This window comes from Thermobia domestica, chromosome 11 (genome assembly GCF_964235325.1).
Source record: "Thermobia domestica chromosome 11, izTheDome1.hap1.1, whole genome shotgun sequence".
Classification (NCBI taxonomy): domain Eukaryota; kingdom Metazoa; phylum Arthropoda; class Insecta; order Zygentoma; family Lepismatidae; genus Thermobia; species Thermobia domestica.
In genome coordinates this window covers 84,157,508-84,184,884 of record NC_137464.1, presented here as the reverse complement: position 1 = coordinate 84,184,884, position 27,377 = coordinate 84,157,508, and the positions used below count along the sequence as shown (strand labels likewise).

At 36.4% G+C, this 27,377-nt stretch overlaps 1 protein-coding gene across 1 annotated transcript in view; it reads right to left on the bottom strand.

Moving 5' to 3' along the window:
• The window catches only part of LOC145663614 (putative N-acetylated-alpha-linked acidic dipeptidase), a 111,811-nt gene extending 85,663 nt beyond the window's left edge, over window positions 1-26,148 (bottom strand). The window contains exons 1-5 of the mRNA XM_081729723.1: window positions 25,956-26,148; window positions 12,216-12,375; window positions 10,568-10,724; window positions 3,019-3,156; window positions 111-233 (exon numbers count right to left, since the gene is read on the bottom strand). Of these exons, the coding sequence (XP_081585849.1) occupies window positions 111-233; window positions 3,019-3,156; window positions 10,568-10,724; window positions 12,216-12,375; window positions 25,956-26,013 (636 nt within the window). The 5' untranslated portion in view covers window positions 26,014-26,148. The remainder of the gene's footprint in view (window positions 1-110; window positions 234-3,018; window positions 3,157-10,567; window positions 10,725-12,215; window positions 12,376-25,955) is intronic.
• Between the last annotated feature and the right edge of the window lie 1,229 nt (window positions 26,149-27,377).

Here is a 27,377-nt window from a genome sequence, read left to right as displayed (position 1 = left end):
AATTTCCTGAATTTCGTTTCGTAATTTTCTTGTTTTAATGCTTACCTAATGTATTAATATAAATCTTTTCTTTAGTGCATTAATTACAATATTAGTTCCATTCTACTTACGATATCACCTCTGAATGTGTGTCCATATTTTGCTATGGCAATCCTTCCTTTCAGAGAAATATTCAAGTTGTCTAGAAGCTTATAATCCTCATATGTTCCATAGTTTACAAAAATTGGCTCACCCTAAAAGTACAAATACAATGTCAGTAATAATTACAACTGCAGTGAGAGTAACAATTTTGTGTAAACTACTTATATTACAAGCTGAATTTCAACATTTTTAAAAATGACGCGTGTTATACTGTATCTTGGTCTATTAACCCCTTGCATCCATGTGGATGTCATAAAATACTCTGTTACAAAATACCAGTGACATTCATGGAGACGTCATGAAAACGTATCCTTTATTAACACTCGTATTAATCCTGAAGGTGATGATTTTTTTTTTTTTTTTTTTTTTAGTGGATGCAAGGCACGAGTTAGTTCCACTGTTTCTCCTTAGGTCACAACACCTTACTGACAGGAAAAAAAAAGTTTTGTCTCTATAGATGGCAGGCCTAAAGAGCATTTGTTTTGACGATAAACAATTAGCAAATTCGAGATCGAAAAATAAAAACTGTCTTTGATCTTCGGTCAGTGTTGCCAACCTGAAGCAGTTCACAACTTTCTCAGTCCAAATGTTCCACAATGCAAATATATATATATATATAACTTATATATATATCAGTAGCGGATCGTAGTCTGTACAAGCACCGGTTGCAATGTTGTAATATCAAAGGTATGTAGGTACGCGCAAGTGTTCCCCCCCCCCCAGCATTCTTGAGTCTTATCCAAAAAATATTCAGGAAATATGAAGAGAAAAGTCTTTTAAGCTCTATTTGTATATTATTGATTAAATTATTTCTCTAATATTGATTTAATATATAAGCTATTTCCTTTTTCTCAAACAACCACTATCAATGTACATTATACACTATTTATATACAAAACCTCTACACTCATATTATTGAACACGAGATAAATCGAATATATAGTAGGTGCTGTAAGCCATGAATGATGGCGTTAATCCGAAAAGAAGAAAAAAAGTAAAAAAATTGCATGCACGCAGTTAAACAAAATTATTTAATTATATAAACTATGCATTATTTTAGAATGGAAGGTGTTTCTTCGATCTTTTGGGCTTCAAATTTTTCTATGACTTTATTGAAATCTGAAATGCTGCTCGCCAAGTTTCTCTGAATAGAAAGCATCGCTACCGCAAATATTTTCCGCTTTATTTTCTTTAGGGTCCAGAAACACCTCTGTCCTCCGACAATATGCATTTTGTTAGCATTTCTTTATATAAATATACGGTACAAAAAGTCCATTTTCAGAAACCACGTAATTTTGTCTGTAAAGAAGCATGAAATTTAAGATGTTTTCCTTCGAAAATAAAAGAAAATAGTTTAACATTCCTGGAAATTAGGCTAAAGAAGACAGATGAGTATTGGAAGTGAATGATTTGATATTAATTTGTGCTCTCCGCCGGAAATCGAACACGGAATTATGTGCACGAAAAAGACAGAGCTAGGAATTAGACCAGTAGTAAAACATTTTCTTCTTCGAGACTCGATCGACCCCCCCAGAATAGGATTTTTTTTAAAAAAATAAAACTTATCCCAAGAATTTTCACCTTTGTATTATAAATATTAAATAAAATCTATTGACTTCGAACGATCGCCCCCCAAACTTTCAGCCTGTATCCGTCTCTGCTACCACCAGACTTACATTTGTTCTTTGCGAGTTTATGTTTTGTGAATACCTTCTTTCTTCCAAGCGTCTGTATCTCCCTTACCCTATAAATTGAGTCAAGCACTGCTAAGCGGAGGAATTCGTAACTATTACAGATGCTGACCATTGCGGAAGAAAATGCAACCGCAAGAGAGCAATACGAGAAGATAGGAGCGATGCAAGAATAAATCCACTTCCCCATGTTAAGAGATAGGAGCTCGCTGCCATATGCTCAATGTTACTGCTTCCAGTGGCAACGTTCGCTGCCACTGGAAATGTAAAGCTCTCTCTTCCTTTCCGTTTTTTAATTGACTTTTTTCAGGAATACATCAATACTGCTTTGTGCTCAAGAGCAAAGGTTTATTTTTTACTCATACACTACTTTAATACTTAAAAATATTTTTAGTATAAAAAAATATCCGGTTGCACAACCATGCAACATTTAGTACCAGCCGCCGCTGATTATATATATATATATATATATATATATATATATATATATAAAATCAGTAATATGCATGCTCTCCTCGCGCGTGCACAGTAACTATGTCCTATATAACAGTCTAGACAGTCTTTTAACAGTAAATGAAAACCCGGTATTACAGCACGCAAATAGGAAAATGACACCTAGAAAGCAAGAGGTTAATGTATCCGGCGTTCTAGGATAGCTTGAGCTGGTGGGACCGCGCACGGGCGTGTCCATAGGGAGCAGGCACATTAGCGACAGTGAAAAAGTGAGTAAACGAAGTTAATGTAATAAATAACATTACGTACTTCAGTACACTTTAAAAAATGTATAGAAGCGTATAACAAGAAATTGCTACGCATTATGACTTAGTACACTGCCTTTACATACTCGTACCATTACACTTCATCATGGCTTATCCATGCTGTATTACTTGCTTAGAAGGATACACTTTGTGTTCCGAATTTCCACCTTATTACGCATGTCATAGGTAAGATCCATATATTTTGAGTACTTATATATTTCTGTTTTTAAACCACCAAATTTCTATTGTAAATTTTACAAATCTATGGTCATAGATTCTGGTTCAGCATCGAAAATTATATAATAATGAGAATATATATATATATATATATATATATATATATATATATATATATATATATATATATATATATATATATATATATATATATATATATATAATTAGAGTAAAGTAAGCATTAAAATTACCTCTACGCTGCCTTCTCCTGAGTATGCATTGAATGTATTTATTACGTCGCCACATTCTTCAGGATACGCTGGATTAAGACATGGCATTCGAGGTTCAGAAACGTACGACTCCGCCGGATCCCCAGTCCATATTATCACCTAAAAGAACATATTGACAAATATTCAGATAGAATTGTTCTGTAGATCATAGTTTCTTAATCTCTTTCACCTTCTTTTCTGCCTCTCTTCACAAATTCTAAGAATTCTATCCCTCACTTTTTGGTGTGGTCAATCTGCATTTACATCACCAAACAATTCAACACCGCACCTTGAATGTGGCACTGAAGAATTTTTGAACTACGTCACCAACAAAGAGAGAACGAAGACGCCTTAAGCGTGACAATAAGAAAGTACATTATTTTATTAGGTAAAGATGCTTCATATTTTTCACTTTATGTCGATTAGTTCCGCTTAGCAATGAGAGAGAGAGATTCTTAAAAACACGAAGAAAGAACAGCTACAGCGGGTAGTTAATTTCCTGAATTAGCAGTACATGGAGTGACGAGTTTTCGGAGCATTGATAGTTGTATTATCAGCAGCTTTGGTGAAGATATACATGACATCTTTGATCAGTGTGGACTGCAAACTAGAGCAGAGAGCTCACAATAATTTCTACTTTAAGTTAGACGTCTATTTGTGATCTGTCTATTTTTTTTTTTAAACATTCCTTTCCACAGCAATGTTTTTTTTAAGTGTCGATTTTCAATTAACATAAGATCAGAATAGCAAATATATAAAATTCGGACCTTCCGATTAAAAACTTGTATGGTTGGAATCTCACGTAGCACCGTGGTGTTGAAAAGGGATATTAAACGAACCAAACCAAAAACTTAAGAAATAATTCAACAACTTTTAACGGTAATGAACCTCTGAAAGCTAAAGAAGCTGTAATTCCAAAAGAACCACTTTCTACTGACCAAAAGAACTACCAACCAACCAATAACCAACTTTAAAAAAAAAAAAAGAATACATTTATTTATTGCCTATGAATTTACATTTTTAGTTAATATGAAATCGAACTATCCAAGTTAGCAAATGTCTAATATACAAGGTGACCAGAATTCTTACTTGCAAAAACGGGACGCATATGAATCAGCGACGGGGGGGGGGGGGGTAAATATCTGATTTCCAGATTGCATTTTGGGACTCAGCAGTGTTCTCAATTTTACAAAATACACAAGTAAGAGTGATAACACAGCGTTTCTAACTTAAGTACTACCCAACAATACTTTTAACTACTAACAAACTACTTACCTCATTATTGAATATCTGTTATTCTCTACTACATCATTACTTTCACTACATCATCTACAGCATAATTTTCACTGGCATTTTTGGGATGAATGGATCTTCTTTAAAAGTTCTTTGTTTGTTTGCACTTAACAATTTGTAGAAATTGGTACAAGACTGATTAAAATTAATCTTACTGGTCAGCACAGCTTCCAAAGTATCTGTAAACAGTTGGGTTTTTATCACTTGTCCACAAAGCATTCATGTGCAAGAATACACGTTCAGTTGAAGCATTAGTCCCGGGTAAACAGAGAAGGAACTTCATAAGTTGTAGAAGATTTGAGTATGGTACGTTATAAGAACAGAAATGAGAAAATACTTCTACCCAGCAGTTGTCAGGAGATACTTGATTTGAGTTCCACTTAAATGAACATTTCCAATAAGTGTTGGTACGGAAGAGTGTAGAGTTTGTATTGACCATTTATATTTTTGAATAATAATTACGGGACACCTGGGTCATTTTTGCTTAAAAACGGGACATTTAGGCGTCCCAATTGAGAATCAGAAAAAACGGGACAGTGATTGAAAAAAAGGGACTGTCCCGGCTAAAACGGGACGTCTGGTCACCTTGCTAATATACACACGAAGAACATAACGTCCACAACTCCACGTATATACAATCAACTGTGAGATGAGGCTGACAATGGCAGTTGAGCGGGAGAAACAAGCAGCTGATGTCGTCAGCGATCCCTGTCATTAGCGTCAGGGGCAATCAAGGTTAACAAACCGAAACGTTAACGCAATCTACCGAAAATGTCCGCCCGAGCTACTAGTATTACTCATCTAGATAAATATGCCGACGATTGCCGTTTCAGACGACAGAAGCCATTGCGCCTACCTGGGATTGCCCCAGACTTTACTGTGGTAGGCGTTAACCCACCGCCAACCGTCAGCAGCCACGTTTCCCATTACTGATGAAATGGGTAATCCGGATGTGTGTGATATACGTAGAAAAGTACTCGTACGAAATTCATCAGTCTTCTCACACATCCGGAATATTACTTTTTTTTAAATCCTGCTATTAGAGTCCCCACACGTTTATCTTCCAAGCAGCAGATAGTATTCATGCACTACCCATATTCATGCACTACCATTATTCATGCACTTGAATCCCATACCCCATGGACCACAGTATTGTAATTTTGTTTGGTGGTGGCTTGCAATTGATTGTTCAAACGGATGTCATTGCAATATCAGCCGCCATGGTTTCCAGTACTGGTTAGAAATCTAAAGCCGCCATTACCGTACGTTGAATTCCTTTACATTCGAATTTCAAACACTGGCCGCAAGTTGGTCTACAGTCTTGCTCTCAAATTTCTCTACGGTGATATTTGATCATTAGACAGGGAGATCTAGTCTTATATACTATAGTAGTAATACAGGGTGAGCACAGAAACAGTACCTGATTTTAAAGTGCCATATAATTAACATTCAATTGAATATTTACATGAAATTTTGTACAGAGCTCAGTAAACTAAAAGTATTTTCCCATCTATCTTTTCAGAGTCCTAGTTCTGACCAGGGCAGCTAGAGGGCAGTAGCATCGAAAATGGCGTTCACAATACAGCAACGAAGCTGGCGCGTTTTACAATTTGCAAAAACAAGCAGTTTTGTGAGAGTGCAGCGTGATTTCAAACGACAATTTAATGCTGATCCACCCACACACAAATCCATTGTGAAGTGGCATAGAACGTTTACTGAGACGGGGCGCATTTGTGATCAAAGAAAAGGACATTCAGGGCGACGTCCAGTCTCCGAGGAAACTGTGGAGCGCGTAAGAGCAGCCTTCGTACACAGCCCACAGAAGTCTACACGTAAAGCTAGCAGAGAGTTGCAGATGCCACAAACAACAGTAAGTAAGATCTTACGCAAGCGTTTGCGGTGTTACCCGTACCGGCTGCAGTTGGTTCAGAAGTTATACCCACAAGACAAGGTAAAGCGCCGTGAGTTCTGTGAGACTATGCAAAATTTCATGGAGGACGACGAAAACTTTCTGACGAAGATCATTTTCAGCGATGAGGCGACAAAGTGTATGCACCTCCACTACCCGCAACTCTGAACGATCTCGAAGAGCGCATCAGTGATGCTGTCAACTCCATCACACCGAATATGCTTCACAACGTGTGGTTGGAGCTAGATTACCGCCTCGATATTTCCCGCGTTACAGGTGGCGCGCACATCGAGTGTTTGTGATTTCAGTTATTGCTACAAAAACTTTTTGAGTTTATGTATCACTGTTCAAAATTTCAGCAAAATATTCCTTCGCATATTTAATTTACACTAATTTGAAACCTGGGACTGTTTCTGTGCTCACCGTGTACACCGTATAGTACAAACTAGTCTTTTATAAACATGTGTGTACGCTTCTTCGACATAGCAATAATTAACTCTATGATAATTCCTTGGCTCAGCCACTACAGCACATCTACTGAAAGACGTTTTACATCTTTGAAAAGGTTTGTTCTTTGATTTCTTTTTAAGGCAACGAAGCCTTTTTTTTAAGATTAAGGTTAAGGTTCTTGACACTGCAATAAACCAGAGTGCTTTGCATCTTAGGCATATTATACTAAGAAGCGATGTTTGCAAGCTAGTATGTGGACAATAAAGCTTGTCTAAATCTATCACTTCGATAGCTTTCTTTATAGTGTTTTAAACCTAAATCTACTCTACTAAAATAGTAATATCACCTAGCTATGTTAGCAAAGAAGCTTAAAACTGTTTTCTTGTACAATATTGGAACCAAGTTTAAGCATTAGTAGTCGCAATTTTCTAAATATGTATTTCACAGCATTATATACGAGGGAAAGTGAAAAATTATTTGCAATTTTAACATAACTCTTTTTACGCTGTTCACACTGACTTTGTCCTCGTTTATTTTATTGTTATACTGTTGTGATCATGCTCTGAAAGTTTGATCCTAATTCCTCCATTTGTCTTCCTTTTGTTGGAGATAGATCATGGCTGCTCCATTAGAAGTTTGCACCAAAGAGGAACAACGAGCAGTGATCCGGTTTTTGTGGTAGGTGGGTGTATCAGGAACCATGATTAATTTGCAGGTGATATTCCACTTCATCAATGGTTACTTGTCTGTCTAACAGAAATGTCACGTACATGACAACAGCATAACAATAAAATAAACGACGGCAGGTCAGTATGAAACAACGTAAGAACAGTTATGTCAAAATTGCGGATAATTTTTGACTTACCCTCGTATATATGAATACACACACGTGTGTGTGTGTGTGTTCTTAACTCCTGGCCGGACCTAAACCAAATTGGGTGGGCAAGTTGCTTATTGTGAGATCAGCCAGGGACAGACTTGACTCGGCTTGTATGTGGTACTTTATTTATTATGGGAATAAAATATTTTAGCAAAATAAGAAATTTAAAATAATCTTTAAAAGAATAATTTTCGGCTACTACGTTCTACTTACATTTACGTTTTTCATACTCATTCACGACCCCTAAGGATCCAGATATCCTGGTTGAGAAACTCTGGTAAAAAGAATAGATCGCTATTTGGTACTCGAGCTGGGCTAGGGACGGGCTCGGCTCGACAACAGAGGCTGTTTCTTACACAATTTTACAAGCGGAACCTTTCGGTTCACAGACTGCTGTCGGTAAAACCAGACAAACACCGGAAACAGATTTTTACTACTAATAATACAAAACTGAGACTTTAAATTCACTAACATAGAACACCGAAGGACTTCAGCCGACCAGCCGGAGGTTTGAAATTCAAGGATATGTAGTCAGTTCCTGTTGCCCATCATGTTGCTATTATTTTACCCATTTCTCCTATTTTCTCTTTAATGTCCTTCCCCAATTGTCAACACTCCGTTGGGTAAACGTCGCACTTTAATACTATTTTCTTTTACCCAACAGTCATCTATCCCAGTACTGATCAGACCTTACACTGCTTGACTTCACTTATCTCATAGGGAAATAGTGAATCGAATAAACCAGGGCGGATATACAGGGTGTTTCAAAACAACACCGACAAAATTCGGAAGGTGAAGGTGATTCCTGACACCAAGATAAGACAAAAAGGATAGATCAACTTGGGAGTACAAATGCTTCCTTTCATACTTATAGGCTACCGGAAACATGAAAAAATGAAAACCCATAGCTCCAAAACTATGGAACCTACCGTAGGCGGTTCAAGACTTCATTTAGGAACTAGTATGTGATCTATCCAACTATCCATGTTTCAGAATCCTGCGGTACTTCCGCAACAATTTTTATGGAGGTAGTAAGTGAGTACTAAAAATTATATGCCCGTAACCAAACTCTTTCCATAAAAATCGTTGCCTGAATACCCTAATATTCTGAAACTTGGATATTTGGATAGGGCACATACTAGTTCCTAAGATAAGTTTTCACCCGACTTCGGTAGACCCAATAGTTTTGGACCTATGGGTCTTTAAAGTTCAGTTTTTCATGTTTTCAGTAGCCCATAACTCCGAAAGAAAGCATTTGTGCACCCAGGTTTGTCTATACTTTTGTCTTATCTTGGTGTCAGGAATCACCTCCCAAACGTTGTCGGTGTTGTTTTGAACCACCCTGTATATTACAGAATATCAGTAGCCTCATTTTGCATTTTGCACAATTTCATATTCTCCGATATAAGAAAAGTTTCGCGTTTTTCATCGATATATTATTATAGTATTGATTAAAGTGCATATCTTAATCTAGTGCGGGCCTATTGTAGCTCCAGTCATCAATATTTTACTCAATCTATTCGACTTCGTGGGGAGGGGAAGGAGGTGTCTAAAGCTCTAGAGGAGAGAACATGTTCATCACATAGCCCTACATGCTATACCTATATCTTGGAAGTTTTGGGAGCGATGAAATTTACCCACTTGACATAATATGCATATTATGCAGACTAAAAATGAAATATGTTTTTGGGGGAGAAATGGGATGATTTATGTCTAATTGACACAAAGGAAAGTGGGAGGAAATTGATGTTCCCCCACAATAAGCCTCAAATCTGACCGCCTGTCAATGTTGAAGACAACTCTGCTCTCCTGATCCCCTACAGCATTGTTTTCCAACTTCATAAATATTTTGAACATCGCTTTAAGAAAAAAAAAAAAAAAAAAGATTACGGGAACGGTCTTACCCGTTTCCCCCAATGTTGAAGATCGACTTGCGCCGCTGCTCCCTAATGAACCCGTGCAGGATGGAGTAGATTAGAGGAAGTGATGGAAATTGAAAGCAATATCGAAACGTTCGAAAATCTTAATTACCTCTTTGATTTACAGAGATTTTTTTCCTTAATACTTGTATCCAGCGCTTAGGTAATGTTTCAATACGTAAGCTATACAGAAAATAGTTATCCTGTTTTTAAATTTATTTTGTACAGCATACAATTCGCGTACGTACAGTTGGAAGACATTATCTTATTGGTTAGATTTTACTTTCCAAACTAAAATGAAACGTGTTTTGCCTCTATGAACTGCAAAACAAGGTAAGAAAATTGTTATTGTGCGTTGAAGAACGTTCCAAACGATTATACTTTTTTGGGGGGGGGAGGGGATCATGAAAGAGTTTCCAAGATAATAAGCAAACAATAGTTTTTATATGTTAATGAATTTTTCTTTTCTATCTTTCTTTTTCTTTTAGAAATTTAATTTGATGAACAAGGTCATGAATTAAGTGAGCTGTCTGAAGCGAGACAAAACTAAGCATATTTTTGTGCTGAGGGAAATTTCCCTTATGGTAACAGTGGTAGCTTGACACAAACTGCTGTTCCAAACAAATATTAAATAAAATAAAAATTGTTTGTTTCTCCTATTTCAGTCTCACGTAAAACAAGGAAAAATAATAATAATTACTCTTACTGATATTATTATTATTATTATTATTATTATTATTATTATTATTATTATTATTATTATTATTTGAGCTATCTGAAACTAGATTGCACTAATCACATTTTCACCAATTTCTTATTTTAAGCATAAAATCATTTGCATTTAGCGTATTTCAAATCAAACCTTGTGCCAGAAGCCCATGTCATGTCAAGTCTAGTTCCTAAGGTCAGCAGTTCGTGTCAAGTAGTCATTATTTGATAAGAGCTAATTTTCCACACCACGAAAAAAGTTCGGTCTGGCTTCAAACAGCTCAAATACGAATGTAAAAGGAAATTATTTTATCTTACTGAAAAAAAAAAAAAAACTGAAAATAATATTAGAAGGAAATCCTATGTGCCTACCTTATTTGGGTTTTCATCCTCTGGGTAGGATATAAGAATTTCATAGGGATAGAGAGCCACAGTATCAAAACCAGCCTCAACGAGATATTCTTGTAGTTGAACAGCAGTTCGATGATCCTCCTCTGTTCCAGCCATATGTTGTACGTATGTCAAGTTTCTGTAAGCAAATAAGAATTGTATTGACAATATGGTCGTATATATGGAGGAAGAGAATGGCGATCGGGGTGATCGCCCCCCCCCCAGAAGAGGAAACTTTCTTATTTTGTATATAAATAAAACCAGTCCCAGAGTTTGCAGCTCTTAAAAGTAGCTCTAAGAAGCAGTATTACGACCTACCGCCCCCTCCCAGAAGTCCGTCCTGGATCCGCCCCTGAACAATTGTGAACTTAAAAATACAGAACTCTGAGTCAATTATATTGTACGTCTCTACATTTTCTCGTGGACCTCTTTTAGTTGTATTCAATAACGTTGTTTAAGTTTTGTAAACATGCTTTAATGAACCTGACAAAACAGTGGCAAATTCATCTATGCACAGCACCACAATTAGTTGTCTTTCTGACTCATTTTGGTACTGTTCATCTTGGCAAAGGTTCGAATTACTATTTTCCAGACTACTCATGTAAGTCGCCCACATAAGTACCGTGGACCCCAAGTAATGAAATTATAAGAGTCAGGGGTCCAGGTACTTATGTGGGTGACTGTACCATCTTTCGTATACTGTGTGTACTTGCCCAGAACCGGGAGGGGCCTAGGTCCCCCCAGTTTTTTGAGTAACATAAATAATTGAAGCTATTATTTATATATTTTTGAAAGTTTATAGTAAATTTATAATATACCTATCATAGTCTGGGTTCTGGTTTGCCCCATTTTTTACCTTCTAGATACGCCTCTATGCTTACCTCCCGATAATGTTGGCAGTACTTTACAACCCATGTAAATCTCTTAAATAGCTTTATTCTGAAAAAAGAGTTAGGCCTATGTTTAGCAGAAGGGGTCCAGCTCTTGTCTCTAAAAAATGTTACAATTTTGGTAATCTCTGTTCACATTCGGTTAGGTTAGGGTAGGGTTGGTTAGTTTAAGTTAGGTTAGGCTAGTTTAGGTTACGTTAGGTTAGTTTAATTTATGTTATATTAGTGTAGGAGTCCCGCATAATTTTCCAAAAAATGATAGAATTTCGCTTATTTCTACTAATATTAGGTTAGTTTAGGTGAGTTCAGGTTAGCTTACGTTAGTTTATGTTAGGTTAGGTTAGATTTCGTTACTTTATGTTACGTCTAAGTACTTGCATCACTCATTTCTCCTGTAAATTTTGTGTTTCTTACGTGCTTCTGGATCCCTTGTACTAAACATACCCCAAGAGTTATAACTATTTTTAAAAAATGTAATCCCACTCTAAAAATATTAAAACAATTTGCGAAGAATAAATAAATTGTACAGATCATAATCTCAATATTAGTAACTGTTATTTATTTGTTTCTAAACTAATGCCCTCTACACGAGAATTCTATAAAGTACATATTTTAGGTCTGTATCCCGCTCTCCTAATAGTCGTTGATCGTCTGGTTTATCTGCACTTACACTCAAAACACAGAATGGAAAACAAGAAAGAAAGAAAGAAAGAAAGAAAAGGGGAAATCTGAATTCTTACCTCAACATCTTTTCTATATTTTCGTTATCTATTTCATTTATATAACGTTCAATAGTTTTATTGAGATCTTTGAATGAACTCTTGGCTTCATGAGGAACATGGTTTCTGTCTTCGAAATTTGGTTGGGAAGAGGGTATCCCGAAACGTCCAATTGTTAGTCCTATATTGAAAAAGAATATGAAAATATAAATGAATATGAAAAAGAATATGAGAATATGAATTAATTAAACATTATTTCAATAGATCTCAAAATGGTTCAATATCGGTTCGAGATATTTTATGTAACATATCTTATAGAAAAGTTAAGAACTATTGCCTTCCACACGCGCACACACACACACACCAAAAAAAAAAAAAAAAAGAAGTAAAGAGTTGATTGCAAGATATTGAATACACACTGAAAAGTAAGGAAATAAAAGCAATTCTTTCACAAAATGCTCTAAAAATATTTTTGGCGGGGTTAAAAAAATGAAACTAAGAGGGTGGACGCGATTTACTGTTTACATAAAGTAAAAGGTGTTTCAAAATGAATATTAAGGTTTTAAGGCTTTGTAGTATTTATTACAATTATAAATCATACATCAAATGAAAGAGCAACTCGAACAGTTTTGTAGGCGTGCATGCAACGCACTGTTTCCTCTGTCTACTGTTAGAAAGGACTAGTAACTAGTGATGGGTCGTTCATGAACGAACTGACTCTTTTGAACGACACCATCATGTGAACTAGTATGGAACTAGTTCATACATTTGGAACTGTCCGTTCAAAGTAACGACAGCTCCGCAGACGACACCAGCAGTTGAGTCATGAGAGCACCGTACACAATTCCAGCAGTTCAAAGTAACGACAACTCCGCTCCGAAACAGCCAATAAGAATGCACGAAACTACCGCACACGCCTATCGACACCAATATAGCCAGAAGCCAGTAAGAATGCATACAGGGAACTCAGTGAACGTAGTCGTTGCCTTTTGAATGACACAATACCAGTTAACAAAGAACTGGCACCTTTGAACGACGACTCCCAACCATTCAAAAAAAGAACAGGCTCCTTTTTGAACGACAACTCCCAACCGTTCAAAAAGGAACTGGCACCTTTGAACGACTCCCGTATCGGTGCCGGAGCGATTGAGCTAGCTCCACCAAATGAACTGCTTCGACCCATCACTACTAGTAACAAAGATGGGACTAGTGAGCAGAAAGCTTTTTGTGTTTTACGTTTTGCAAAGATAGAATCTGTAGTTACAGTGCAACGTCTGTGTGGAAAATTATAAGGAGAAGCTTACAAACTACGTCCTTATCGTTTGCAGCTGCTACAAGCTCTAAAGCGTATAGACTAGAGTTTACGTGCCAACTTTGCAAATGAAATGTTGCTGCATGACAATGTATATTTTCTGGATAGTGTCGTCTTCAGTGATGGATAGGCATTTCACCTAATGGCGATGTGAACTGGGCGATTAGAAATGGTGTCATAGTGTTCGAATCTGGAGGTCAACAAAGCACCACGAGATGATACAGTTGCAACGCGATTCCCCTAAATTGAATGTATTTTGTGCCACATCGCGGCGGAAAGTTTATGTCCTTTTCTCGCCTATCAACTCAATGTGTGCCATGTGACGAATGGTGCTCACATTGAACACTTGAAGCAAAAACTGTTGTCAACCTGGGTTGTTACTCCTTTAAAACCTGAGTGGAATGTAGCCTTAATTTTGGTAGAGCGAATTTGAGCGAACCCAGATTGGTAACATTAGCCTAAGGTACATAATAAATTACCTTATCTTGCTAATGCTTTTAAGAACGCACTTATAATGTTCTTATGACATAGAGCTTGGGGTTTTTTCACCACTGTTTTGAGACGGCAAAACAGAACCGTAGAGGTAAATAAAAGAGACTTGTCGCAAGAGATGACATGTATTCTGTTTAAAATTTAGTGTGTAAAGTGTGTGTTTGTGTAGCTAAATCTAAGTTATGTAAATTTGAGTGTGTGATCAATTCTCAATGTATAAGTAGGAAAAAGGTTAACTGGTTCATACCTGCAACTTGATGAATTTGACCTCCAATTCACGAAAGATCCACTCTGTCTTGCAGTCTTTGGAGTATTTCAGCACTAAATTCAGTTTACTAATTGTCGACGACACAATTGTTAAGCATTTCTTGGAGTTCATATATCTCACTCCATAATGCTATTTGTTGGCTTATTACGGTTATCTCTGTTGTCTCTTCTAACTCTTAACTTCTCACTCCTCATTGACTCTTAACCAAAAAGACTGGATTATTTATACAACCAAAGATGCTTGCATTACAGCAGATGGCTTTCAAAAGTCGGGTTAAAATCATACACGTACATATGAGATTTCTCTGAAGAAATTTGCGCTAACCAATTCCTCTTAAAATGGAGCGTCATGTCAGCACTCTGCATTTACACAACTTACATAACGTTGTCCGATGCAAAGTGTTCTTGTTAAACATGAAATCACAAAAAATGCTTACAATCACATAGACAATTTACATGATTTACATTCGCAGACTGTTTTCAGACATCACACACACCATAACCAAAACAAATAATCTTTGAGAATTATTACAATTTAAAATTAAAATGAACAATGTTTTAAATTAATAAAATGAATTTTCAAGATCCCTTGACAATGTTTCAGTTGCTCTTTTATTTGATGCATTATTTATAATTGTACGTTAAATGAAATAAATACAACAAAGTCTTGAAACCCCGATATTTATTTTGAAACACCCTGTACTTCACTCATAAAGCATCAAACATAAGACCCGCTGATTATAATGGATTATAGGAGGAACAAATCACGTACCTAACATTAAATAAAAACTTCAAAGTCTCAATCTTACGAGGGGCACCCAGTGCATCACCTCAGTCCAGCGGAGGAAAAGGCAACATGGTGCAGCTATTTCCTCCCTTTTTTATTAGTTAAAACGATGGATGCATGTACTTGTAAATTTGTATAGATTTAAAATTACTTAAAATTAATTTTATTATTATTTATTGCAATCATAAGGAACAAAATTTAATTTTCACGAAGTATGGAAAGTAAAACTACTAAAATTTTAGTTTATGTCAAAGGAAAAAGAAAATAGTTCGCATATAAATCATTTGCCATTTAAAGATCGCTACTATTCAACATCATTAAGTGTGAGCATTACATGGCCACTTACTAAAAAAGAAAGAAAAATATTAGGTAGTCAAAAAGTATTGAGCCCTCTGCGTACGGAATGGCCTTAGTGTTCAAATAGGGTATACAGTATGTATGATTCGCAGCAGATGCCTAACGCCAATTGTATGCTGAGTGTTGAAGCTAATAAATGTCCAAAAAGTGGTGGGATTTTTATAATCACACGTAAAGTATTGTACTGTGAAAACGAGCGAACTTTATGTGAAACTGTACTACATTTTACAATTTCATTTCCATAATGACACAAATGCTGCACAGTCCTGTAAGGAAATTTGTGCTGTTTATGGGCAAGATAAATTACAAATAAAAAGGGAAAAAAAAGATTCGGGCATTTTCGTGCTGGAAATTTCAATTAACACAGAATGACAACATTCGAGCAAGGCCGATATGTATAGAGTTGTCATATTTCAAAAACGAAAATCCGGGACGCTATTAAATTGACGAGAATCTTTGAAATGCTTAAAATGAAGTGTTATAAACTAATTTACCTTCTTTCATTAGATAAGAGTTGTTCAAGTATTACGTAATGGCATTTTTAGTCATTTTAGTAGACCTTTTATTCCATAGCACTGTTGCCACACTTAGTACAATTGTACTAAATTCAGCCCTTTTTCTTATTCATCAGCCCGTTGGTACCACGCTGGCATTTTCACCCCCTTTTGTGAAAACGTTGGTACAATTCTGCCCAATTCAGCACTATTTAACAAATACAAATACACATGTTCAAAAGTGTCAGTAAGATTTTCCCTACACCTCACGTTACTCATACTGTGTGTTGGACTCTTTAAAAAATGATGTTGAACATCTATTCTGTGACGTCGCATCGCATAACGCCATGAACTTTGTGTGGAAAATTCGTAATTAAACTATACCGGGAAACAAATGACGCTAGATGGGCGCACCCTGATAATTATAATTTATATTTTAATATTTTATTATAACGTACTGTTTACACGCGAACTCTGAGTTGATTGATCTGTTCCTCGTTTTATGTATTTTTTCATATATAGCCATAATACCGTTTAGGTTTATTGGTGACTTTGAAATAGAGGCGCGTTTGGTTTCCTTATGGGGCGTTTACACTTAGTCGATTTGCGTTCGATTCAGTTGAATTGACGTCACTTTCAACTTAATCGACCGTGTAAACGGGAATTCAACTTAATCGCTTGTTGATCGAAAGCGACTAATCGACTGGCAACTGAATTAAAAAACGTTTTATTTTCTGTGGTTGAAATAATTGAACACATCCATCGATCTGATTCGGCCTAGTTGCTTCGATTTAGTGGCAAATGCAGCGAGTCGATTTAGTCGTGCGACTAAATCGATTTAGTCGTGCGACTGAATCGACCAAGTGTAAACGCCCCATTACAATACATGCCGAAGATGATAACTGTTTTCCCTTTTAACTTGCGGCCTCTGTTATACTTCCTACGTATGAGAAAAGCTTCGTATACTTCCATGATTGTTCGGGATCCTCCTATTTGGATGTTTTTTTTAAAGTAATTTTTAAAAAGAGCACTTTCTTTATTTAGACTTTTGGTAGAGGGGAGGAGTATTCTAGAAGTTTACTCTTTTAGAGCCATGTATTACAACTGGTATAACACAATGAATTCAGCCCTTTTTGTTTCAATTTGGTACTATTTTTCAGCCCACTCCAGGGCTAGGACTGTGGCAACACTGTTCCCTAGTTAAGCAAACATAAGCAGATGATTAAACCCGTTCCCCTGGTAAGCAAAATTGCTTTCTTTACTTTCTCAGGATCTGTTGTGTTTCGTGGCTTTCAGAGTCCACTTTGCTTGTTCAAGGTATGATATTTGCTTTCATAGTTTGTATATTCGTTTGTATTTTTTTTTTTTTTTTTTATTTTAAAGAACGGTTAATTCATTGGCGATATGTTCTGGGGTCTGGCGGCATTTGTTATCCTCAAAAAACTTCTTTCGTTGAATTTTTGCTTTATTTCTGCTATTGTTAACTAAGTAACAACTCAATAACCCGCACGAATGCTTCGCTCAATGTCAAAATAGTTAAATCGTGAACTTAATTAATTCCATGTTTTATGTAATCAAGTTTCCTTTTTATTTTTTTTTTTTTTAAACTTTTGAATTGCTATACTCGTATGGAAAGTATTGGGGCTCGAACGGGTGAATACGCACATAAAAGGAAACATGTGTAATGTTAACACTCCGGAAGCAAACAATGATGTCCGTTTTTGTGCCAAATGGTGTAAACGTCGGCAAGAGCAGGGCAAATTAGAACACGTGCCAGAACTACAGGGTGTCTATAAAGTCTGGTGCAGGTCATTTTTGTGGCAACGGTTGGGTGGAAGGAAAATCGGAGAATATGTATCCAATTATTTTTAGAGGCTGTTCAGTCCTAACTTGTTTATTTAAATTGTTTAGTTTTGTTTAAAGATGTTTGTTCAATGTAACTTGTTAGCTGTAGAAGAAGAAGAAGCAAGGGTAGGTGCTTGTTGAAACTGTGTATAGCAGCAGTGTGTGAGTGAGCGCGTAGCCTATAGCTGCATCATTGTAGTGTTCAATGTGCATTTTATTTTAACTCGGGAATTGTAAGAAATATTAATAATATTATTAAACCGAATTATTAAAGAACGAACTAGCGTTTGTGTGATACAGTCCATCATAAAGATTTGGTCCTCCTACCCAGATGTTAATACGTGTTTATGTGTTTTATGTGACCTACGTGCTAAGACTCGTGTGTTAACAAGAAAGAAAAAACTGTGTGGGCGACAATGGAAGCTTACAATTCCCGAAAGCGAGTTTTAAAAGGAAAGGTCACTCGTGCTGAAAACTGCATAAACAATATCACAGAACAGGAAGATATTAGTGTAGTTTAAGTCTACAAAAACAAAGTGAGTGAACTGTCACGTGAAACAAATGAGCTTTTGTTTCTAGCCAGTAACTTGTGTGCCGAAGAAGAAATTTATTTGGTGCAAGAAGAAGAGCTTGCTGCTATTGAAGATAGACTTACAAAGCTTAACGTGAAATTAGTGGAAGTGCAGGACAAATTATCTCACACTTCTTCTAGTGTTGTGAATAGTCAAAAAAACAAAACAGAAATTCGACTTCCAAAATTGCAGTTGCCATGCTTTAGCGGGAACTTAAATGATTGGCTTTCGTTTCGTGATTTGTTCATCGCAGCAGTGCATAATAATGAAAAATTGACGGGTGCACAAAAACTTCAGTACTTAAAAACTAGTCTGCAAGGTGAAGCAGCAACACTTATTCAATCTATACAAATAACTGACGATAACTATAAAGAAGCTTGGGACCTGTTAAATTTAAGGTATCAAAATAAACGAGAATTAGTCACGTCTATCTTGCGGCGGTTTGTAAGTCAAGGTCAAGTGCAGCAAGAATCAGCTGGCGCGTTGCGTCGGTTGTTGGATACAAGTGTTGAGTGTGTGCGATCGTTATCAGTGTTGGACATAAAAGTAAACGAATGGGATCCTTTGCTTATATTTCATATAACAGAGAAGCTAGACAGTGAAACAAAAAGACAGTGGGAACTTTCATTGTCAGACAGTGAACTACCAACATTTGACCGATTGGTGAAATTCATAGATCATAGGTGTCGCGCATTAGCAAGTAGCACTTCCAATGCAAAATCAACCCCACTCAGTGAGCCAAACAAGAGTAATAAAAAATCAACAATAGCGCACCATACTTCAGCTCAATTTTCGTGTTGCCAGTGCAAAAGCAAAAATCATCCTTTGCATAAATGTGATGACTTTCTTTCGCTGTCAGTTGACGAACGTCATTCTTTAGTGAAAAACAAAGCATTATGCTTTAATTGCTTACAATCTAATCATAAACTGTCCAGTTGCAAATCAGCATCGTGTCGTGAGTGTGGCAAACGTCATCATACTTTACTTCATTTTCCAAATAAACAGAACTCAGGTGTTTCAGTGGGGACTCATTTTTTAAGTGAAACTAATGTGCAACATGCAGTGTTATTACAAACTGCAGTAGTGATGGTGAAGGATTCATATGGTAATTTACAACCTGTGAGAGCCTTGTTAGATTCAGCCAGTGAAAAAAGCTTCGTGTCAGAAAACTGCATACAACGACTCGGTTTACAAAAACAACCGGTTTATGTACATGTTTCGGGACTGAGTTCCAGTAATGTTGCTCGGGCAAAAGGTGTTGTTAATATTGTGTTTACATCAAGTTATGATGTTAAATCAGAATTTTCTGTAGAAGCGTTAGTGTTGCCAAAGGTAACAGGTATGTTACCAAAACGGTATATTCATAAAAGCAAGCAGTGGTCGCATGTTAACAAGTTAACATTAGCAGATCCGAATTTTAATGTTCCTGACAGAATTGATCTGTTATTGGGTGCAGATATTTACCCTCAATTGCTATTGGCGGGTGTGTGTAGTGGTGTTAATGGTTCTCCCGTAGCAGTGAATACCAAATTAGGATGGGTGTTGTTTGGTTCTATTGGCGACTACGAAATGCGACGTAAAGAATTCACAGCGTCAACATATCATATCCAGTGCAACAGTGAAAGAATTTTGCAACAATTTTGGGAATTGGAAGATATTCCTACACAAAATATAATGTCGTCAGAAGAAAAGCAGTGTGAAATTTATTTCGAGAAGACCCATCAAAGAGATGAGACAGGTAGGTTCCATGTGCAGTTACCATTTCGCGACAACAGTGCAAGACTTGGTGAGTCACGTGAAGTGGCAATTAAACGCCTTAAGCAAGTAGAAAGTCGTTTGAAGAAGAGGCCTAAAATGCGTCAATTATATGTAGATTTTATGCACGAGTATGAGGTACTTGGGCATATGGAGATTATTCCAGAAAGTGAAATACTGAAACCAAATAGTGAAGTGTGTTATTTACCTCATCACGCAGTATTGAAAGATTCCAGTTCTACAACAAAACTGAGAGTAGTTTTTGATGGTAGTTGTAAAACTTCATCTAATGTGTCATTGAATGATAAGTTACTTGTCGGACCTAGGTTGCAGTGTGACTTAATTCCATTAATTGTGCGTTTTAGACAATATAATGTGGCATTAACTGCTGATATTGAGAAAATGTATAGACAGGTGAGAATCCAACCAGAACATACAGACTTCCAGCGAATTGTGTGGCGTGAAAAACCTAATCTTCCGATCAAAGATTACAGGCTTGTGACGGTAACTTATGGTACAGCTTCAGCACCATATTTAGCTGTGACAAGTTTGCAGCAATTAGCGAAATATGAAGAAGAATCATTTCCTATCGCAGCGGCTGTAGTGATGCAAGACTTTTTTGTTGACTTGATCAGTGGTGCCAACTCAGTTAGTGAAGCAATTCAGTTACAAGAACAACTCAGTGCATTATTGCAGAAAAGAGGTTTTGAACTGAGAAAATGGGCATCCAACAGTCCCAACGTTTTGGACTCCGTACCCTCCCATTTGAAACAAGCGACGAGTAGTTTAGACTTTGATAGTAGTAATTCAGTGAAAACATTAGGAATTCTGTGGTATCCATCAAATGATGTATTTTCATATAATGTCAATCTTTTGTCAGTTAAGTCAGTTGTAACTAAGCGTAATATTTTATCAGAAAGTGCAAAGGTGTTCGATCCATTAGGTTTGATTTCTCCAACTACTATTATTGCAAAAATATTATTGCAAGAAATTTGGAAATTAAATTTAGAATGGGATAGTCCAGTTCCTGAATGGATTTTGAGGAAATGGAGGAATTACTACTCAGAGCTTTCTTTATTGAAAAACATCAAAATCAACAGGTGTATCACTATCACTCAAGCTACGAGAAGAGAGTTAATAGGATTCTGTGATTCTTCCGAAAAAGCCTATTGTGGAGTGGTGTATATGAGGTCTGTATCTCAAGACGGCCAAGTGAGTGTGAACATTGTTATGGGAAAAACGAAGGTTGCTCCAATCAAACAAGTGTCCTTGCCCCGATTAGAGCTCTGTGGTGCCTTGCTATTAACTAAAATGATGAATCTCATATTAAATTCATTATGTTTGGAAGTGCATGATGTAATTGCCTATTCTGACTCTACTGTTGTGTTATCGTGGCTGAATTCGGATTCAAGCAGATGGAAAGTGTTTGTCGCGAATCGTGTAGAAAAGATTCAAACTCTTTTGCCATCAGTGAAATGGCTCAAGGTGGACTCAAAGAATAATCCAGCAGACTGTGGTTCTCGAGGTTTATTACCTTCTGCTTTACTTGCACATCACTTATGGTTCTCAGGCCCAGAGTGGCTCAAAAACCTCATTCTCCCAGAGTGTAATGAATATACAGTGGATTCAAAGTTAGTCAACCAAGAGGAAAGAAAACACATAGTTTGTATGCATGTTCATGTTGATACCTCCATTATTGACAATTGTTCATCGTTGGTGAAACTTGAGCGAATTGTTGCATATTGTAAGCGCTTTATTAATAATTGTCATGTGTCGCAAGGAAACAAGCACACAGGTCCACTTACAGTAACAGAACTTTTCCATTTACATATTGTTTCAATTTTTACTGTTCTTTCAAATATTACTAATTCATCTTTTGTGTGTATCTTGAACTAGATCGTTCAAGGGTGGGGGCTATGTTCAGTCCTAACTTGTTTATTTAAATTGTTTAGTTTTGTTTAAAGATGTTTGTTCAATGTAACTTGTTAGCTGTAGAAGAAGAAGAAGCAAGGGTAGGTGCTTGTTGAAACTGTGTATAGCAGCAGTGTGTGAGTGAGCGCGTAGCCTATAGCTGCATCATTGTAGTGTTCAATGTGCATTTTATTTTAACTCGGGAATTGTAAGAAATATTAATAATATTATTAAACCGAATTATTAAAGAACGAACTAGCGTTTGTGTGATACAGTCCATCAGAGGCATATATTTTGAATGAAAAAGTTTTGTCGCAGGGTCCCACAGGGTCCAACCAAGAGCTTCAAATTGTAAGAGGAGTGAAGTAATATATCATTGGAAAAATATTGTGAAAAGAAACAAGATGAAGTAAGTCCCGAGTCTCTACCTCACCCTATACAAAATGGTAGTCAGTGAAAATGTCAACACAATTGTCATGAAAGATCCTGTGACCACCATTTTCAAGGAAGTACATACAAACTCGGGACTTGTTGCAGCTTGTTTCTTTTCACAATACCTTTCGAACGATATATATACTACTTGACCCCCTTACCATTCATTTGAAAATTGTGAGTTTGACTCTGCCTGTGACCCTTCGGGGGACTCTGGAGCAAAATTTCTTCATTCAAAATGTCCGACCCGAAAAAAAATTGAAGGTGTCAAATCCATAGTTTTCAGGCTCGCTGAGATGAACAGTGACATTTCCGATGCCGTTTAAATAAAAATTCAGCCCTCATTAATACTCATATTGAAAATGACCGATACTAGTGTCGAATTTATATTTCTTGGGGTCCGTAAGTTCATTGGTGATAGTTTTGGTGCCTTTATCTGTGTCCAAAATGAAGCCATTCTCCCCGTGCGAAGAACTGGTATTCTGCTAGATTTTAATAACAATGAACTGAAGTTTCACATGTTAAATTCTTTAATGTATTTCTCGCTGCTCAAATTTACGCACTTGTGCGGTGTATGTGTATGTGTAAATAAGATTCTCTGTTTTCTTTTTAGGGTTTTTCGAAAAATACACAAATAATAAATAAGGATTTTTACCAGAAATCAGAAAACTAAAAAGTAAAATTAAAACCTGTTGCTTTAAGTATTTTTCCTGCTAGGGAAATACATTGTATATATGCTGCAGACACATTAGAGCAAATAAAATTAGCATAGGGGAAGAAACAATTTTTAACTTATATTTTCCGGTTTTCACCAATATTTCCGAACAAAATATTTTTTCTGATGGGTTCAAAATTTCCGGAAATTTTACAGAGCACAAGGAAGATACGTATCTCCATAAAATATATATTTGATTTTAGCATATTAACTAAAACTATTCTGGCCCCGTTATTTTAACACGTCCCTGCCATAAAGCGGGAACTTCATAAGATTGCTTAATGTAATTTAAATGCGTCTATATTAATTAACCTAATTAGGAGTATATTTTAGGATTATCTTTTGCGACCATAACTCCATTCTATCACGGTGCTAACTTTAAAAGAGTGGTGCACATATATTTGTTGCCACAAATTTTCCCTATTCTAATACAAGAAACCTAACTACTAAATGATCTTATCTGTAAAATAGTAAATATAAAATAGATTTCATTTTAAAAGCATAATGTAGTAAAATATTCGAAAATTTTAAATTTTCCCAATTTTTTCGTTTTTTTTTCAAGATCGGGAAATAAACGGTAAAAAACTGGCTTTTTTACCCAAAATTTCCGTTTTTTTCAGGCCTGTACACCAGTAATCACGAGTGATGGAAAGGGGGTAGCCTATGAAAACTATGTGGGGAAAGAATGTGCTCGAAGTGAGGAGAAACTTCACAATTCGTGGCAAAACCCACAAGGAACGTTATACTGTGTGGTTGATGGGATTAAAAAGGGGTTGTTCATTACAAGCTATTGCTGCCGGGCAGAATGATAGAGAGTAGAGTAAAGTACAGGGTTTTCATAAAGTCTGGACGGATTTAATTTGCTTATAATTTTCATAAAAATGCTCATAATGAAATCAAATAAAGTGCAAACTGTAGCGGAAGGATTAAATTTTTAGTTGGCAATACTGTTAGATAAGCGGCAACTCTGAGAGAGATAGTCCTAAAGTGAACGTTTGGTGCGCTGTGTGTCCTATGATCATCTGATTGGACCGTCCTTTTTTGAAGAGGAGACCGTGAATGGAGATTCGTAGCTGGATATGTTGCAGAAATACCTCATTCCGGAACTGGAGGCACGTGGAATCCAGAACGACATCGTGTTCCAACAGGACGGGGCACCCCCTCACTATGCAATCAAGGTGAGACAGTTCCTTGAGGAGAAATTCCCTAACCGGTGGATTGGGAATGGCGCCCAGTTGGAGGTGTGGCGGTGAATGAACTGAGCTGGTGCAGATTACAGGTAAAAATTTAATCCTTCCGCTACCGTTTGCACTTTATTTGATTTCAATATGAGCATTTTTATGTAAATTATAAGCGAATTAAATCCGTCCATACTTTATGAAAACCCTGTAGAGGAAGGGGGTTATTGGGTGCGTCGACAGCTAGGTCTTTTTGCACCCTTGCGGAGACATAACTTAATCATGAAAACATTCCAGACAAAATCAACAATAATAAAACTAGGAATAAGTTAATTAAAATACATGGAAAAAACATCCACACACACAAGCTAAAATTAAATTGCATGTAAAACCTGAATATCTCTTAAAAACTGCAGCAGTCCAGAAAGGAAACGAGTGTCATCCCCAAGGAGCAAGTCCAGGTCTATTGGAAGGTTGTAATGTTGTCGATGCCGAGTCAGAACAGGGCGATCGACGAGAAGATAAAAGGTCTCCACAAAAATATATTCTGGAGCTGCAATTCCACGTAAAAGATATGCATGCGTCAAATGACTGTCCAATATGCAGACGAGCTAAAATTATTTCTTCTCGACGACACTGGCGGGAACTAGAGGTCCAGAGTCCTAAGCTTGGTTTAATGGTATATCATTTATCGGCATGTACGAGATCCCATTCCGACTCCCGTTGCTGTAAAAGACGAGACTTGAACACCGAATAAAGATCACTGCCAAGGAGGGGAGTCAAGAGTACTACATCAAGAAGAGCTACATCTTTTGCCACAGAATCCGCCTGCTCATTACCAGGAATGCCAACATGGTTAGGGCAGAACGATAGACTCGGGCCTGACTGTCAACTACTAATATGTGTACATGTAGCAATCCAAAAGGTACGGCCGAAACTGATTAACAGAAACAATGTCGTATACCACGTGGACAGCGACAGCGTCAGGCGCATACACTTTTAATCACCCGCCAGAAATTGAAAGATTTTGGCTGGGAAATTTTAATGCATTCACTGTATAGCCCGAACATGACACTGTTAGACTAACATTTGTTTCGTTCTCCCCAAATTCCCTTAATGGGGTTAAGTGAGTTTCAGAAAAGGCAAGTTAAAATTTGGAAAAAAGTGTTTTAGAAGATAAACAAAAACATTAAGAAATAAACAGTACCATGAGTTTTCAACATATTGTAGCTAGCTGAGAAATGTTATGACATGACTCTCTGAATTGAACATTCCACTGGATGGAGTTGTGGTTTCAAATTTCAGTGCTAGTTTGAAACATTGTCACACCTTCTGTATAGGGAATATATTCTCCTGATAAGGCCGATGGGCGGAATAAGAATTGGTCCAAATGCGAATTCGCATTTCGCCTAAAGTTATGGGTGTGATTTTTATCGGTGAATAACAACTAATAAAGTATAATACTAGTTGAAATGAGAATTAGTCGAACTGGGAAGATACCATAGTAGAGTGAAGTTTATACGTAATAAAGTGGTCTAGAGATGGAATAATATTATTGTAAGACACAAACAGCAGAATCCACGATTTTATGAAGATTATAGCAATGTGCCCTTCTCTCATTTATATATATATTGCATAACTTACCTGCTACAAACACACAAACTGCCGTAGGAATAGCCCAAATTAAAGGACCGAATACCATTATTCCAGGCAACTAGTGCTTACTACACGAAAGTAAATCTGCTATAGCAACAACTCCAGATGCGAACACAAAATGCACATTTAATATGATGACAATGACTATAACTGAGATTACAATTGAAATTAAAGTATAAGGTTGCTATTGTAGCTGATGATTTTTAAAATAAATATCTACTAAAACATTTATTGGTCAGTATAATGACGTCAATTAAGTAAAGTAAGTTTAGCTATTTTTAAGTACGTCTAATTAACATCCTTTCCCTTTTTGTAGGAGCTGAATATTACGTAATTTGGACAATGATTTTCTTTTTTTTATCTGTATGATTTTGATATCAAACAATAGAATACAATGGAAAGTTTTTTTTTCACTTTTCAAGTTGACCTCAAGCTTCCTGTATACCCGTTGACGCAACTTTTTTTATTATTATTATATTATATGTGTATTCAAACTGAAAATTCTTTCTAATTATCAGCAAATACATAAAACAATATGCAATTAATTGTTTATCCGAAAAACAAAACACGGAAGAATAATTGCATTAAATAAAGTATATTTTTCAAATGAATTAAACACAGAAATTTGTATTAAAAGGTCACTTTTATCGCAAGATATCTTCTAATTGCGTACAAAGAGAAAGGAGACAATGGAACATGGTAATCCACTCTTATTTATTACATGTCATGCTGCTAATAGATGAAACCACACTTCTTGTGGAACTAAGACAACTACTGTGTACAGCAGTTGAATTGATGTTTGCCCTTCAACGCTTGTTTCACACCAGTGTTGCAAATTTAGTTATTTTATGGTTAAATCAAGCGAGTTTCATACACTGTTCAGCTACTAAAAATGTGGTTTAAATGTTGGCTATAATTTTGGCCAATTCTTCACCACTAAATTGCCAATCTTCAGCCGTTTGGTCTTTGCAGAAGTTGAATCTCGTTTTATTTTTCAATTAAATAATTCTTTTAGAAAAAAAATGAATTGAAAAAATGCTTCCTATTTTTGTAATCATGTACTTAGAAGAGTATTGATATCGACACACCACAGACTTATCTTACTTGTATCATTCGCACCTTCGCACCACTCGTGGATCCGGAAACTTTCGTCTGTCCAATGTTAGTTCCAATGCGCTTATGATTTATTTCGAATCCGTTTTTGAATTGAGCTCTGTACTTTACTGGTGTGATAAATCAATAATCCTACCAAAATATAGCCAATTGGAAGCGACGAAAATAATTTAAGGAATTTTACTGAGTAGTACTTCTCGTCAATTATGATTCAAAACTATTGTTAAGTGTAAATGATAAACGTGTTCGATTTCAGAATATCAGGAAGAATATTACTGATGGTTTAAGTTAACACAC